This window comes from Felis catus, chromosome C1 (assembly GCF_018350175.1).
Source record: "Felis catus isolate Fca126 chromosome C1, F.catus_Fca126_mat1.0, whole genome shotgun sequence".
In the NCBI taxonomy this organism is placed as follows: domain Eukaryota; kingdom Metazoa; phylum Chordata; class Mammalia; order Carnivora; family Felidae; genus Felis; species Felis catus.
The window spans coordinates 20,135,640-20,152,810 of record NC_058375.1 but is presented as its reverse complement, the minus strand read 5'-3'; the positions used below and the strand labels follow the sequence as shown (position 1 = coordinate 20,152,810).

At 50.9% G+C, this 17,171-nt stretch overlaps 2 protein-coding genes across 2 annotated transcripts; both read left to right on the top strand.

Annotated features, from left to right (window-relative positions):
• Nucleotides 1–2: 2 nt before the first annotated feature.
• On the top strand, nt 3–7,357 carry GPATCH3 (G-patch domain containing 3). The gene is made up of 7 exons (XM_003989745.5): nt 3–479; nt 2,064–2,488; nt 4,049–4,223; nt 4,852–4,911; nt 5,735–5,856; nt 5,978–6,105; nt 6,613–7,357. The coding sequence occupies exons 1-7, from the start codon at nt 44–46 to the stop codon at nt 6,827–6,829; spliced, it is 1,563 nt and encodes a 520-aa protein (XP_003989794.3). The 5' UTR covers nt 3–43; the 3' UTR covers nt 6,830–7,357.
• A 183-nt stretch (nt 7,358–7,540) lies between these two features.
• GPN2 (GPN-loop GTPase 2) lies at nt 7,541–16,780 on the top strand. The gene is made up of 5 exons (XM_003989695.6): nt 7,541–8,119; nt 8,696–8,852; nt 11,140–11,300; nt 12,299–12,429; nt 16,137–16,780. Exons 1-5 carry the CDS (start codon nt 7,709–7,711, stop codon nt 16,207–16,209), a joined length of 933 nt encoding a protein of 310 aa, XP_003989744.2. The 5' UTR covers nt 7,541–7,708; the 3' UTR covers nt 16,210–16,780.
• Nucleotides 16,781–17,171: the final 391 nt, after the last annotated feature.

The following is a 17,171-nucleotide window of genomic DNA, read 5'->3' as shown; positions in this document are numbered from 1 at the left end:
TTCTCGCGAGAGTTGGAAACAGCCGATCATGTGACAACGCAAGATGGCGGTGCCCAGCGAGGCGGAGGAGGAGGCCACAGTCTACTTAATAGTGAGCGGCATTCCCTCGGGTTTGCGCTCTGCCCATCTCCGGAACTACTTTAGCCAGTTCCGAGAACAGCGTGGCTGTGGTTTCCTGTGTTTCCACTACCGGCATCGGCCTGAGCGGGCTCCTTCCCAGGCTTCTCCCGACACTGCCCCAACTCCTATCGGCCAGGTTCTCGCCCAGACTTCAGTCACCGATGCTCGCACTCTTTCCCCTCCGGACTCTGCTCCCGCCCAGACCCGCACCTGCTGCTGCGTCATCTCGGTACGGGGGACAGCTCAGGCCCAGCAGCTTCTTCGCATGTACTCCGGCCGCCGGTGGCTGGATACTCAGGGGACTTGGTTGCCGGGTCGTTGTTACATCCGCAGACTTCGGCTACCTACTGAGGCATCAGGTACGGATGGGGAAGATAATAGACTAAGCCTACCGGCCCTGGAACAGAGACACCTTTCATGAGGGGATAAGTCAGGTCTCTGATTATCAGGCTCTTTAAGAGTTTAGGTCATTGCCGGACAGAGCTTCAGGCTCAACGCCATGTTAAGTTTAGGGGTGGAGGTCGTGGGGGGAGGGTACGGAAAGAGGCCTATTGGGATGATGCTTCTTTTTCCAGTTTATTACATTTCTTCTGAGACCTTTTTTTTTTTTTTTTTTTTTTTTTTTTTTGCTCTCTGAGAGGTCGATATTGCACCGACACAGAAGGAAAAAAGGGAAACGAGGCTTCTAATTCACTTATTGTCTTCATTACATTTTTTTGTTGCTTCCTACCCAGCCCTCTCTTGGCAAGATGCAAATGAAAAGACAATCTCTTTTCTCTGGACAGCTCTGGAAGTCACTTTGATGGGTGGCAGGGAACAGCGCAGAGTTCTCTAATTCATTTATTCGACACATCTAGCTTTTGTACTCACCCAGTGTGATTCTCGCTGCTGTGCAGAAAACAGACATAGTCTGTGCTCAGGATTCAGAGAGGAAAACAGATCTGTAAAAAAGTAACTGTCACAGAGATGGCATTCTAATTGTTAACATTTGCTGAGCACTTCCTGTGTGCTTACTAGGTATTGTTCTAAGCCTTTCATTTCCTTATTGACTCCTCACAACAATCCTATAAGGTAGGAGCTATTGTTACCCATTTTATAGGTAAGGATACTGAGGGATACAGAAGGTGTGTTACGTGCCCAAGGTTACAGAGCTAGGAAGTGGCAGGGTCACAGTACAAACCCAGGCATATTGACCCAGAGCCTATGCTCTGTATCAGCAAGTGTGAGATGACAGAGGAGGGAAAAACTGATCTCCTAGAGGGATCAGGAAATGTGGCTTTTCCTCTGGATCTGAAAGATAAACAGGAGTTTGTGGGAAGGAACGGTGTTCAAACTAAATGGCACTTGCAGAGACACAGACAGAGATGTGAAAGTCCATGGAACTTTCAGGGCATGTTAAGTTGTTTGGTATGGTTGAAGCACATGGTTTGAGGATGCACAGGGAGTGGGGGTTGGTGGCAGTTGAGAATCAAAAAGTCGACAGGAACCAGATCTAAAAGAAAACTTGTGTGCTCAGCCAAGGTGATGAGAAATGGCATGAAATTGTTAGGTGGTTCTGGTCAGGAAATGGAGGAAGTTACTCTGGAAAAGTATGAAAGGGGGGCGCCTGGGTGGCACAGTCGGTTAAGCGTCTGACTTCAGCCAGGTCACGATCTCGCGGTCCATGAGTTCGAGCCCCGCGTCAGGCTCTGGGCTGATGGCTCAGAGCCTGGAGCCTGTTTCCGACTCTGTGTCTCCCTCTCTCTCTGCCCCTCCCCCATTCATGCTCTGTCTCTCTCTGTCCCAAAAATAAATAAATGTTGAAAAAAAAAAATTAAAAAAAAAAAAAGAAAAGTATGAAAGGGAGGAACAGCATTAGGCTAAAAGATCTGAGCCAATTTCTGGCTCAAGTGTTGCTGGAGGCTTCGAGGTTTCAAGAGCCATGCTTTCTTCTGCTTTCCAAGGTTTCGGCCCCTTTCCTTTCAAAACCCGCAAGGAGCTGCAGAGTCGGAAAGCTCAGAGTGAAGCCTTTACTCTGGCTGACCTGAGGCAACTGCCAGAGCTGAACCCGCCAGTGCTGATGCCCAATGGAAATGTGGGGACTCCTCTGCGGGTCTTTTTGGAATTGATCCGGGCCTGCCGCCTACCCCCTCGGATCATCACCCAGCTGCAGCTCCAGTTTCCCAAGACAGGTTCTTCCCGGCGCTATGGCAACGTACCCTTCAAGTATGAGGACTCAGAGACTGTGGAGCAGGAAGACCTTGTGTATACCGCCGAAGGCGAGGAAATACCCCAAGGAAGCTGCCTGGGGGACATACCAGCCACCTCCTATGGAGAGCCAGAGGAGGAAGGGGAAAAGGAGGAGGAAGAAGAGTCACGCTCAGATGACGTGAGTAGAGTGAGCTACCCTTTCTTTGCTGGCAGCTTAGAGAGGCTCGGCCATCAAGATACTACCACTCTTCAATTGTGTATTACAATAGTTCTAAACCTGGCGGTGGGGTGGGGTGGGGGTGGGTGGTTCTCAGGAGAATTCCAAAGAGTTAGAACTCCCTGCAATTAAATATAAAACTATAAAACTGCATTTGCACGTGCAAATACGCATTTCTTTGAGGAGAGAGGCCAGAGCTTATCGGAAGATTCTCAAAGGGACCTTCTTTGCATTCTCTAGAAGGAATGTAAGGAGGGTCCTCTTCATAGATGAAAACGTACCCACCAAGAAGTAAAATCATCTAAGGAATTAGAGGCAGATGTGGGATGTGAACTTGGTCCCCTTTGCTGCTTGTCTAACCTCTGTGTGCTTTTATTACGTGGCTGAGAAATCACATCTATTTTCTGACCTTGAGTCTGTGGCTTGAACACCAGCTTTCACTCTCATTTTTTATCATGTGCGATAGACATTTCTTCTGCCTCTTTCTCCAGATTTGGGTGTTCATCCATAAAATTAGGAAAGGTGTGCTTTGGGGGGAAACTTTGTGCGTGTGCATACTCTAGGTGAAACAATAATTCATCTGTGTCTTCCAACCGCCAGCCCAGAGCTGCTAACATCTGTACCACATCCTTAGTGTAGTACTCTCTGGACTTTTCCCAGCGCCTGCTCTGCAGCAGTGATTCCTGAGGCTTCTTGGAGTTTAACTAGGACAGGAGCCCCCAAGATTTCAAGCCAGGAGTCATCCTATCATTCTGCAAGTCTAGGCAAGCAGTTGTACACATAGGCTAGCGCAGGATTCCAGAGACATTCCAGGATCCATTTCCTGCCCTGGAAGAGCCTTAATATTGCCTGAAAAGAAAAAAGCAGCATCTGGAAAGGCTGTATGGTGTAGCCACGTGGGTTTGAATGCTGGCTCTGCCACTCTCCGTGTACTATCTTGGGCAAATCACCTTACTCCTCTGGACCCAGGTTTCCTCATCAGTAGCATGGGAATGATGGTACTCAACCTCACAGGGCTGTTGGGGTGATTAAAGGAGCTAAGTTATGAGAAGGGCCTGACGCACAGTAGACAATAGGTATTACTTATTGTCCCTTTTTTCTTTACGACATAACGTATAGAGGCCTAAACTGCGTGTACCGATTACCTCCAAACTGAGGAGTTTGGAGATGAGCGAGAGTGCTGTGGCCTCAGTGTGGGGGCTTCACGTGGGCTGTAGAACTTGAGGGATGAGGATTCACCAGTTGAAGAGAAAGTGGTGGGAGAGGAGGGCAGATAGTCCCAGCAGGGGGAACAGCATGGCCAGAAGCACAGGGATAAGAGTGAGTTGGGCTTGGGGGAAGGCACCAAGTGTTGTGACACGGGATGGAGAGATGTGTTGGGCAAGGCTCCAAGGACCAAATGTGTGCTGCTTCTAAGAGAAATTTGGAGGAATGGAGCCTGCCGTGCTCTGAGCTGCCCTCCTTGTGGGCATGAGGTCAGGATGCTGAACAGACAGATCACCTCTGTCCACCTTCTCCAAGGACGATGACCGCGGTGAGGAGTGGGAGCGTCATGAGGCACTGCATGAAGATGTGACCAGGCAGGAACGTACCACCGAGCGGCTCTTTGAGGAGGAAATCGAGCTCAAGTGGGAGAAGGGCGGCTCCGGCCTGGTATTCTACACTGATGCCCAGTTCTGGCAGGAGGAGGAAGGAGGTAATGCTGGCATCCAGGCAAGGGCAGGAGTGATCTCTGCTGCATCCACTCAGGGCTCTCCATTCCACACGGGGATTCTCTGGCAAGGAGGCCAAATATGGGGCTAGAGAAGAGACTTACCTTGATTGTGTGTGAGAGGCCAGTCATCCTTTTTGGGGGTGGCGGATTAGTGGAATGAGGAAAAAATGCCCTCCGCCCCTGCAAATTCTGAATGCCCCCCAGCGGAGATATTTTAAAATATAATCAAAAGCCCCAAGTTCTAAGGGCATCTGAGTGGCTCAGTCGGTTGAGCATCTGATTCTTGATTTCAGCTCAGGTTGTGATCTCATACTTCATGGGATCGAGCCCTGTGTCAGTGTGGCGCCTGCTTGGGATATATTCTCTCTCTCTCTCTCTCTCTCTCTCTCTCTCTCTCTCTCTCTCTCTCTGTCTCTCTCTCTTTCTCTGTCTCCCCCTCTCCCCCCACCTCTCTGCCCCACTCGTGTGCACTCACTCTTGCTCTCTCTCAAAATAAATAAACATTTAAAAAAAGAGCCCCAAGTTCTAGAACATATGTCTAAGTCTAGATTTAACTCTCAACAGAACTGCGAATCCTTAGTTTACTCTCTTTGATGCTTTTTATTTGCAGACTTTGATGAACAGACAGCCGATGACTGGGATGTGGACATGAGTGTATACTACGACAGAGGTACTGGGCCAGGGATTACAGTATGGGGAGGTGGAACTGGTGCCCTGACCTTGCAAGGACACTCTGCTAGGGCTTGCTTAGCAGAGGCCGAGACAGGACCAGTTCCCCTGGGGTAGCCCACTGAGAGCGTTCCTCTCTTAAATCATCTCTAGTTGTGTGCATTAAGTGCTGGTTGTGGGCAGAGCCCTTTTCCTTTGTAGAGGAAGGACATGTGGGGTCAGCCCTCAGGAGGCTCTGGTTCTGATGGGCAGACCCTGGTAGAATGGGAGGTTGAGGTGTTCAGGCTCTGGTTGAGAATTTAGATTCTGGAGGGGTGCCTGGGTGGCTCCGTTGCTTAAGTGTCCGACTTTGGCTCAGGTTGTGATCTTGTGGTTTGTGAGTTCCAAGCCCCACATGGGGCTCTCTGCTGTCAGTGTGGAGCCCTCTTTGGATTGTCTCCCTCTCTCTGCCCCTCCCCACTCGCTCTCTCAATCTCTCTCTCAAAAATAAACAACAACAAAGATTTTTTAAAAAGGAGAGAATTTAGATTCTGGAGTCAAAAATGACCTGGGAGAGGTTGGGGTAGGAGGAGAAGACCTGAGTTCGAATTCTGTTTCTCATCTCATGGCTCGGTGACTTTTCTGTACCAGTTTCCTCATCTGGAAGATAGGAAAGCCAGGGTTCCTACTTTTGGTGAGCCTCCAGTCTAATGAGAGAGATCATAGTAAAGTAATAAAACACCATAAAGATGAATATGCAAATCTTGTGAGGAGGTCCTAGAAACCTGATTTTCCCCCTTTCTGCTGAGAGAGACCCTTCTACAAACTGAGCTCTGCTTCCTCAGATGGTGGAGACAAGGATGCCCGAGACTCTGTCCAAATGCGTCTGGAACGGAGACTCCGTGATGGCCAGGAGGATGGCTCTGTGATCAAATGCCAAGTGGGCACCTTTGAGCGCCACACCAAGGTAAGCACTGTGTCTAGCCCATCGACCCCTCTCTTTTCCTTCTCTGTCTCCATTCTTTCTGCCACCCCCACCCCCCTGCCCCACAGCCCCATCTCTTGAGTCTTTGCCCTTCCCTCCACAGGGCATTGGACGGAAGGTGATGGAGCAGCAGGGCTGGGCTGAGGGCAAGGGTCTGGGCAGCCGGTGTTCAGGGGTGCCTGAGGCCCTGGATAGTGATGGCCAGCACCCTAGATGCAAGCGTGGATTGGGGTGAGTATGGCCAAGAGACTTTCCTGGGGGCCCAAGCTAGGCTTTCATCTGTACCCTGGTTTCCCCCCTTCCGTCTGGTTTTGGAAGGGTATTGGAGACTCCTAGGGTTGAGCTTCAAAGCAGAATTAGAAGGAAAAGGTAGGTCTGGCACTATTAATTTTTTAGACCAAGCTCTAAGGCTTGATAGGATCACTGATCTCCTGTGGAAGTCATACCCCCTGGTCTGAGGAGTTTGGACTTGATTGCTGTTAGGGAGTGCCTGTAAGTCACAGAATGGTGACCGTTTGTTCTAAACTCTATGTATTATTTAAAATGAAGGCAATATGTGAGACCTCTGGTTGCTGGCACTGTCGATGGAGAGATAAGAGGACTGAAAAGCAAAGATCCAAATTTAAAGGCTCGATCTTTGGGACAAACCAGACGTGTAGTAGCTACTTCTCTGTCTTTTCCCAACCCTTTATTGGAGTTTGAGAGCAGGCCTCTCAGTTTGAACCCTTTTTAATGCAGGTACCACGGAGAGAAGCTACAGCCATTTGGGCAACTGAAGAGACCCCGTGGAACTGGCTTGGGGCTCATCTCCACCATCTATGATGAGCCCCTACCCCAAGACCAAGGGGAGTCGCTGCTCCGACGCCAGCCACCCACCAGCATGAAGTTTCGGGCAGACGTGGCATTTGTGAGGAGTTCCAGCTGTGCCTTGGACAACCCCTCAGAGCATGAGTGACAGGTTCGGGCCTTCCTTAGTGTCACTCATAACTGCACCAGTCGCAGCCCTCTGCCTTGGCCTTATGTCCCACCACAGCCGAAGGAACTCTGGGACCAGTAATCTGCGCAGCTTGTTCACAGTGTTCTGTTCTGAACTTGCCTTCTGGCGCCCTATCTACCTCAAGGACATTTTTACCAAAAGCCCCCTGTCCTCTTTTAATATTAGGGCTGAATGACCTCAGTGGTCTCCTAACCCCAGTCCCTGTTTGGGCTTGCCCATGTTGCCTCCTCCAGTACCTTGAACAGTTGGATTGACTGAAGTTGTCAGCACAACCTTCGCTGAGCGGGGGGTTCACTGTAAAGGTCAGAAAGAGGGGGAAACGGGCCTGGAAGAGGAGAGGACCCGCGGTGCTTGGGAAGGGACGATCTCGGGGCGGGCCCTCCACCGCCTCCACCCGTGACTGGCTGGGAGCCGACAACGGAAAGGTCGCGGGAAGGTGGCCCGGGTCTGTGACCTAACGGGAGAATAAAGAAGTTTACTACCAGATTTCTCTTTATCTTCCAATTTGGGCGGGGGGAAGGTCGGGAAAATCTGGGCTAGAGTTGCCCCCACCACCCCAAACCCGCTAGCGGAGCCCAAACCCGGAGGGGAAACGCTCCGCGTCGCCACGCCCCTAGGCGTCACGCCGCGCCGTCATCCTGGGGGCGGGACTTCCTCTCGGGGCTCCCGTCGTTTCCGACGTCGTCCGGAAGTCGGGCGCCGGTCCCCTTACACTGCGCGGGTGTCTGCGGTTCCTCCTTCGGCTACCCCGGGGCCGAAGTGTACGTCGGGGATCCCGTAGCCTTCGGCTTGTGTCTCAGCCGAACTACCTGCTCCGTACGGGGCTGCGTGCAGCCTATGGCGGGGGCCGCCCCGACCACGGCCTTTGGGCAGGCGGTGATCGGCCCGCCTGGTTCGGGGAAGACCACATACTGCCTGGGCATGAGTGAGTTCCTGCGCGCGCTGGGCCGGCGCGTGGCGGTGGTGAACCTGGACCCGGCCAACGAGGGGCTGCCGTACGAGTGCGCTGTGGACGTGGGCGAGCTGGTGGGGCTGGGCGACGTGATGGACGCGCTGCGGCTGGGGCCCAACGGCGGCCTGCTCTACTGCATGGAGTACCTGGAGGCCAACCTGGACTGGCTGCGCGCCAAGCTAGATCCCCTACGCGGCCACTACTTCCTCTTCGACTGCCCAGGCCAGGTGGAGCTCTGCACGCACCACGGCGCTCTGCGTAGCATCTTCTCCCAGATGGCGCATTGGGACCTCAGGGTGCGTCTTGGGTCGAGCAGGCTTCTTTTGCAGATGGAGGAACTGAGACAGGGAGGACAGATGCCACGCCCCCATGTCACACAGCGAGGTAGGGGCCGAGTCGCTTTGGAGTAAAACTGGTGTGAGTTCGAATTCAGGCTCTGCCACTGACTCGCTGTGTGGTCCTGGGTAAGTCAGTTTCTCTCTCTGAACCTCAGTTTTCTCATCTGCACAATGGATGTACTAGCACCCAATTTGGGGTTGTTAGAAGTATGGAAAGGGTTATGTAGAAAGTGGCATGGTGATTGCTGTTGTGACTTGGTGGGCAAAAGTAAATGAAATAGAGGCAGATGTAGTCAGAATGGAACTAGTTGCCCACCGGGAGACTTGGTGCAAGGCATCTTGTAAGGAATAATGCCCCATATCTCCTGGCAGAAGGAAATGAGTGTGGCTATTAGAATGGAGCAGAAGCAGGAGGAACTAATGGGGAAGGTTTGTACTCTGTCTGCAGAAGTCCTCAGTCTCTTGAGAAAGACATAGGCCCCGATGTTTCCTGCCTTCCCAGGCCACTCACCCCGTCTCTTCCTCTCCTTCCAGCTGACTGCTGTCCACCTGGTGGATTCTCATTACTGCACAGACCCGGCCAAGTTCATTTCGGTACTGTGTACTTCTCTGGCCACGATGCTACATGTGGAGCTGCCCCATGTCAACCTGCTCTCCAAGATGGACCTCATTGAGCACTATGGGAAGTTGGGTGAGAGCTCCTGTTCTGGGCAGCCAAGGAGTAGGGAATGAAACATCTCAGCTGCAGGGAGCTGCCTCCAGGTCCTGACTCCTGTTTATTTTGTGCACACTCTGTATGCTAGATATTGTTCTGGATTTGGGGGACAAGAGAGCTATAGATGGGGATATGTACACTGCAAAGGAATTAAAGTGAATGGTTGGGAGTGAGTTGAATGAGCAGCGCTATTTGAGGATGAGATCTGAATGGTGAGAAGGAGCCAGCCAAGGCTGAACTGTTCTAGGCAGAGGGACCAGTAGGAGGAAAGGCCCTAAGGGAAGGAGTTTTTTTGTGTATAAAGAAAAAGTGGGGGGAGGGGAGGAGGCCCAGAGTAGTTGAGGTAGCAGTAGGGGAAGGGTGGTAGGAAATGAGGTCAGAGAGGGGGGCCAGGGCTAGAACCTGTACTGTTGAAACACTGGGGAAAGCCAGTGATGAATATTAGGCAAGGAAATAGCACGAATTAAGAACATCATTGTGGCTGTTTTGTGGAGAACGAATGAGAATGAGCAAGAATGCAGAGATGTTGAGGAGGTTTTTTGCAGCAGCCTAAGCAGTGGTGGTGGGAATGGAGGGAAATGGATCGATCCAGAACTTACTCAAGAAACAGGGTCTCTTGGTGGGTTGGATGTGGAGACTGAGGAATTAAGGATGACTTCAGGGGTGCCTGGGTGGCTCAGTTGGTTAAGTGTCCGACTCTTGATTTCGGCTCAGGTCACGATCTCGGGGTCATGGGATGGAGCCCTTCATCAGGCTCCGCCCTAAGCATGGAGCCTGCTTGGGATTTTCTCTTTCCCTCTGCCCATCTTCCCTACTCACATATGCTCTGTCTGAAAATAAATAAGTAAATAATTTTTTTTTTTTTTAAGGCTAGCTGTCAGGTTTCCAACTGAGCCAGTGGACAAATAGAAGCACCTTTGTCAGGGTGGGAAAGATTGAGGGAGAAGCAGGCTGGCACAAGGCAGGAGAGTTGCCTAGGGGCCTCATGGCCAGCATTTTTTTCCTGCACAATTAGTGCTCTCCTGAGCTGGGGGCATCAGCTCCCTAAATAGCATCTCCAGGCACAGAGGAACCTAGAGAACAAAAACTGAAATGACCAGCAGGGAACAGGAAGAAAGGTTGTTGGGATCGTGGGGTCACAAAGTGTCAGGGCATTGTCCAGGGAGGCCTACTGGCTCTCAGTCAGGACATGGAGGGATGTCAGCACCTTGGAGGGGCTACCTCAGCTCAGAGTCCTGGTCCATCTCTTGTTAAGCCCAGAAGCCCTATTTTATCAATGCCCAGATTTGCAGTCTTCCTGAGCCCCTCTCCTCACCCTTCATGGCCCCAGATGGCTACATGGTGATCCCTGACCTTTCTAGCTCTGACTCTGGCCAGTCATCCTTACAAAAGACTGTTGTGCAAACCAGATGAGGCCATTGAGGCCCAGAGACATTACATGAATAGCCCAAGGTCAATCACACAGCTGATGTGTTAGCTGAGATGAAATCTAAACCCACATGCACCTGGCTCAAACTGCTTAATTCCTGGGGAGAAATGTACCTATCAGGCAATCCAAGAAGTTTGTTGGAATGCCCAGGACATTATTCCTTGCAGGCAGAGGGATGTCAGTTTCTGATTAGAACACAGGAGCCAGAATGCAGGGAGTGGGTCAGTCAGTCTCCAACAGCCTGATTGCCTTAGCTCACTGTGGGCCAGACCAATAGAGTAGCCCAACTGACTTGAGTTTTTTGGCAGAAATGGACAGTGCAGGGAGGCCCAATTCCCTTTTCTTAGAGGAAGTTTGTATTCATAGAACTCCGCGTCATCTAGTCTGATGTCCTCATTTTACATTAAGAAGGAACTGGCCCAGAAGGGAAAGTGATTTATCCAAGAAGCACCCTGCTACAATCCTTATAGTGCGTGTGCTGGGTCCTGGGGCTACTACCTGACTGTGAGCTCCATGTGGCACGGACCAAGCGCTGTTCTGGGTACACATTCGATACCGTTGTTACCATTGAGCAAGTGCTTCTCTGTACCAGACATTGGGATTTATAGCATTTAGTCCTCACAGCAGTCCTGTATAGCTACTACGTGGCAGAACCAATGGGTAAAACCAAGTATTTTTTTCTTAGTAACTTCATTTCACTGCCTCGACAAATATTTGTTGAATGAATGAATGAGGGAATGAAGACAGAAGGAAGAAGGAAAGGAAATGTGGTTCCTGTCCTTGGGTCTTTTAGCCTGATGCCAATTGCTCCTGAACACCAGTTTCTCTCCTTAGCCTTCAACCTGGACTACTACACCGAGGTCCTAGACCTCTCCTACCTGCTCGACCACCTGGCTTCTGACCCTTTCTTCCGCCACTACCGTCAGCTCAATGAGAAACTGGTGCAGCTCATTGAAGACTACAGTCTGGTCTCCTTCATCCCTCTCAACATTCAGGTACTCGGGACTAAGAGGCCTCTTCCCTTGCCTGTAGGCTCTGACAGTGCCTGGAACTTCACCAAGCAAGGGTACAGGAGGCTCGGAAGGCCCAAACAGTGGTCTTTGTCCTGAGTCCAGCTGTCATTCAGTCCTCTTGGTTTTAGGACCAGTGGCTGTCATGGGCAGGATTCCAATAAAGAGAATAGACCAAACTTTGGCCCTGTCTATTCTGTATTGCTGGGTTTTCTCCACATGTTCCTTCATCCATGTGAAAATGGGTGATATCGGAAAGTCACCATCAAGGGACTTGACCAAAGCTAAAGATAGGTCTCTCGACCTCATTTAGGATGGGCAACTACGTGTTGACTTTGCAAAGTAGTACCCAACCCCTGTGCATGGACTTGAGCAAACTTATCTCTTCCCTGTTTAATGCCATGCTTTTCTCCTCTGAAATGAGAAGGTGAACTCCACAATGTTAATCATAACAATTACCACTTATTGAAGGCTTTCTGTACTAGGCATTATGCTAAGGACTTGTACGTGCATTATTTTGATCTTCCCATCATGTGATGTATGGACTGGTCTTATTACTTTTATGTGAATGAGCAAGTAGATTATATGCAGATTTATTGGGTGCCTAAGTGAGCTAAGTACTGTGCCAGGCACTGAGGATACCTCCACAGAAAAGTCCCTGACCTCATGGGGCACACAGTCAAATAGGGGAGGCAGAGGAGTTAATAACTTGTCAAAAGTAAGCTCTAATCAGAGCTGTAGGATAGACCCAGGGGACTTTGGGTGTGCATAGAGGAGCTTATCTGTTCTGATTTGGGTGGGTTGGTGGTCAGGAGAGATGGGATGTAGCCAGGCCTCTGGGGACAGGTGGAACTACTCCAGGCACAGAAGCTGCACGAGGCAAGATTGAAAGGGATGTTTGGAGGCTGTGGGCACTTTGAAATGTCCTCAGTTCCACATACCTCTGTTTCACTCACAAGGCTGTTTCTCTCCTCCCCACCCAGGACAAGGAGAGTGTCCAGCGGGTCCTACAGGCTGTGGATAAAGCCAATGGCTACTGCTTCGGGGTCCAAGAGCAGCGAAGCCTGGAGGCCATGATGTCTGCTGCAGTGGGAGCGGATTTCCATTTCTCCACGTATCCTTGCTCTCTAGCCTGTAGGCCACGGCCAAGGGGGAGACATGAGGCTCGGGAGTGGCCACATCTCCCCCTGTAGACGACTGATCTCTTGCTGACCAGTTGGGCTCTTGGTGACTGTCTCTCGGGTGCAAAGGCTGGACCCTTAGATGGCTTCAGTGTCGGTTGTACCTGAGGACAAAGGAGGATACTGATCAGAAGGAGCAGCAAATACGGATGCAAAGAAATGAAAAAGCATTGGTCGTTTGGGAGAGATGCGGGGGGTTCAGTTTGCTTCTTGTCCTGACTGGGAAAGGGGGGTGAAGGGGTGCAGGGGTAGTAGGCAGGGCTGACGGTGGGGGGCTGGCATGCCCTGCTGAGGCGTGTGGACTTCCGCTTGTGGGTGGGCGGTGGGAACCAGCATAGCCTGGTTGTGCAGGGTGTGACATGGTCAGATGTACGTTATTTAAAAGCCCTCCGAGTGCAGAAATTGCGTTTAAGGGGTGTGAGCGGAGGCACAAGAGTGTTTACAGTCTGTAGATGGAAAGAGATGAAACGTTAGTAGTAAGAACGGAAAGAAGGGTACAGCGGGGATAAAAGGAGGTGGGCCGCCAGCGTTGGTGACTGGGTGGTTATGGGAATAGATGGAGGTGGAACAGAAGTTAGACTCCCAGGTTTCTGGCTAATACAGCGGTACGTGTGGGCGGTTCTGTTGGTCAGTGAGGCAAGAAAAGGAAGGGAGGAGGACAGGCTTATCACCTGGATGGGAGGGATGGACGCTGGCAGATGTGCTGTGTTTGAGGGGACCGTGCGACAGCCAGAGCTGTCAGCTAGACCTCCGGAACTGGAGCTGGATTCGTGACCAGTGGGATGGAGCTAAGGTCACGTGCAGGTGTCCCTCAGGTCACCGAGGCCGCGGGTGAGGCAGGACAGGGAAGCGCAGGCCCACTAGGATGGTTTCAGACATTTGACACTTACACAGCATGCCGGAGACCAGGGGGGCTCCAGAGCCCTTGGTATGGAGGAAGATCATTCCAGCCAGTACCTTCTTCTGATCTGTGTCCGGCCCAAGCTCGCAGGGAACCAGACAGGTTGTAAATAAAATGATGGCGGTAGAGCGCGCAGTGCTCACTGAAGGGGTTGAGCTGCTACCTCACACTTGCAGTTAATGTCGGCAAGTTCAAAAAAAAAAAAAAAAAAAAAAATGTCGGCAAGTTCAACTGCAGGTGCTCAGCAAAAACATGAAGGGGCAGTTTCGGTAGTCCTGAATTTTGTTGTACGCTGTGCGTTGCTTTATGCATCCGTACGTGTTATGCAAGGTTCTGTTTGTAAAACGGTACACTTTTTGATAGATGATTTAAGGGATTTTCAAAGGTATTTTTAACCGTATGCATTTGTGCTGATTTTATTTATTTTTATTTTTTATTAAAAAGTTTTTTCTGCGTTTATTTATTTTGAGAAAGAGAGAGAGAGAGTGGGGGGAGGGGCAGAGAGAGAGGAGAGAGAGAGAATCCCAAGCAGGCTCCGAGCTCAGTTCGATATCTTGAACCGTAAGTTATCACCTGAGCTGAAATCGAGAGTTGGGACCCTTAACTGACTGAGCCACCCAGGCGCCCCTATTTGTGCTGATTTTAGATTCTGCCCCCTACCCTAATCCTCATAAGGTTCAACTTCATTCCACATCTAAGACAGTTAAGGATTGGGGCACCTGGGTGCTCAGTCAATTGAGCGTCTGCCTCTTGGTTTCAGCTCAGGTCATGGTCTCACGATTCATGGGATCGAGTCCCGCATCAGGCTCTGTGCTGCCAGCACACAGCCTGCTTAGGATTCTCTCGCTCCCTCTCCCTTTGTCCCTCCCCCAGCACGCTCAGAGTGCACTCAAAATAAACATTTTTATAAAAAGATAACTAAGGATTGGTATAAAGAAGGGAAACGTCAGCTCTCCTGAGGAGCGTGTGGGTCAAGGAAGCTTCATCGAGGCAGTGGCGCTGGAATTATGTTATCTTAAAGTGAGGGTTAACCAGGCTGATTAAGAGGGAAGGGAATTCAAAGCAAAGAGAGTAGTATATACAGAGGCATGGTGGTTCAAGGTCAAGGCACGTCTGGGGAGTTACAAGTAGAATAGCACGACTCGTGGGCAGGACGGGGCTTTGGCTGAAGAGCAGTGATAGGGCCAGACAGACGGTCAAATAGATGCAGGGTTCCATGTGCCCTGCCCAGGAATGTGGACTCCAGGTGGAGTCCAAATGCAAGTTTGAGGTTATTTCATGTCAAGCAAGATGGACTCCACTCATCCTGAGTGATTCTCAGGGCAACTTGCACAGGAACAAGGCATTATTTCTTGAGAAAAAGAGAGGGGGAAGGGGCACAGGTTCAGAGTCTGCTTGAGTAGGGGTGCCGTGGGTTTTGGTGGATGGATCCCTAAGAGATGAGAAAGAAAGTCCGTACCCTGAACATCATTTAGTGAACTACATACTCTACTGGCAAAATCTCATTTAGTCTTTATTCGGTCCCTTCTTTTTTTTTTTTTTTCTCAAGTTCATTTATTTTGAGTGAGAGAGTGTATCCCAGGTATCTGCACTGTCAGCGCAGAGACTGATGCAGGGCTCGAACTCAAGAACCGTGAGATCATGAGCTGAGCTGAAACCAAGAGTCGGACGCTGAGCCACCCAGGCGCCCTTCAGTCCCTTCGTATAGATGAGGCAGTTGGGGCTGTGAGAGTGACAGGTCTAAGGTCCTTCTCCCAGGATGTGCTGGAAGGACAGTTCAAACCTCCGTCTCCCTGGTTGTGGAACCTCAGTTTCTACTAGGTGAACCTCACTGGAGTCACCTAGTAGAACAGCCACGGTGGCCATCCTTCCGTGTCCACCTGCCATCTCCTCCTCAGACCCACACCCAGACCTCAGGCCGGCCAGCCTCACGGGGCTCACTCAGCAGTATCACAGTCTTTTCCTCCGTGAGTCTGATTGGCATCCTTCCCACTCCATGTCCCTGCTGTCCCAGAGAGGTAGAAAGAGAGAGCGCAAGCAGAAGTTAGTTGTTATCTTTGAGCTCCCCAGAGTTCCCTCCCGTGGCAGAAGAGAAGTTGGAAACACTTAGCACCTGCTGTGTACTAGGTGCCATAGTAGGCACTTTGTATCGTCTTCTTTGAGCCTCACAACTTTATCTTACAGACGAGAAAAAAGGATGTGGCAAACTCAGGATTTAAACCCCCAGTGGTCTGGCTCCAGAGCACGTGACCTACCACAGCTGCAGGGTTAGTGCCGTCTGGTCCTTTGATCCTCAGCAATGTGGGGAAGAGGCGAATACAGAAGCATTTGGGTCTGGGTTGTTTGTTTAATGTTTGTGTATTTTTGAGAAAGAGGAATCATGTGCAGAGGTAGGGGAGGGGCAGAGGGAAGGGGACAGAGGACCCGAAGTGGGCTCTTTGCTGACAGCACAGAGCCTGACGTGGGGCTTGAACCCACGAACTGTGAGATTATGACCTGAAGCAAAGTCGGACGCTCAACCGACTGAGCCACCCAGGGGCTGGGGTCTGGGTGTTTTGAGGGGCCTCTCAGACCCAGTGGGTGCCTATTGCCTGGAGCTATAACGGTGAGAAAGGGAGAGGGGTGGGAGCAGAATCCGCCAGACGTCGCTATCGCGCCGGCATCAGTAGAGGTCGGATTCTGCCCAGACCAGTTCCCCACCCTTGCCTGTGCCAGCATCCTTGACACACCCTCCCTCAGCACCCTGGGCGTCCAGGAGAAGTATCTGGCATCCTCAGACCAGTCAGTGGAGCAGGAAACCATGCAGCTGTAGCAGCGAGCTGGGCCCTGCAGAGCAAGAAGCAGAACCCAGCATTGGAGAAAGTGGCAGCCGCCAATGACCACGGACAGCCCTGCTGACTCAGATCGAGAGCAGTCTCCCCAACCAGGCAGAGCACTCACTGCACCCTCAGTGGTTGCTGTTGCCAGGAATTCAGCACCGGCCCCACTCGGGCTACGATGGGATGTGCTACAAACACAAGAGTTTACTTTCTACTCTTTGTGACCTCCAAGCCTTCCTCAACCGTCTAGGTCCAGAGAGTTGGGGCAGAACAAGGGAATGGGACCTTCCCTTAGAAGAGGCCTATTTCTTCATACAGGACGTCGTTCCCGTCCAAGCACAGGACTGTGCTAGAACGGACACTCAGTCTCCGGTGGTGCGGTTTTGTAAATTCGCAGTTGTAGCAGTGAGCCCGGTGCCTGAGTTTCCACAGGTGATGCTCCCTGGCAGATCTGAGTGTTTTATTTTCGTGGTATTTATTTTATGGTTTTATTCCTTTGGGGCAAGGGTTAACTAGTTTTCCATTTATACTGGTCATTAAAAGTTTACTTGGAAATTGCAAAAAGTGAGTTGTTTGAAGAAAAATATTAAGTATACAGCATGACCTCGTAAGGAGTGTGGCTTGAGGTTGGAAATAATGGGGTTTGCTTCCTTTGGTTCTTCCTGCAACTGGTTGAGTGTAATTCATATTTTCAACCAATAGGTGGCAGTGCAGGCTTAGCAGTCACAGCCTGGAGGCAGCAGGGGAACTATGGCAACTGTGCCAGAAGTCTCATTTGCAGACACTTGGTCCTGTTAACATGTGAGAAGGGCTCGGCCTTTTACAAAGTGCTTCCACACACATGGTTCTCATGTGGCTCTCACAGCCATTCCCAGAGATCGTCAAGATGGAATATTAGGAAGCCCCATTTTACAGTGAGGAAACAGATGAGTTTGAACTTGGGTCAGCCTGGCTG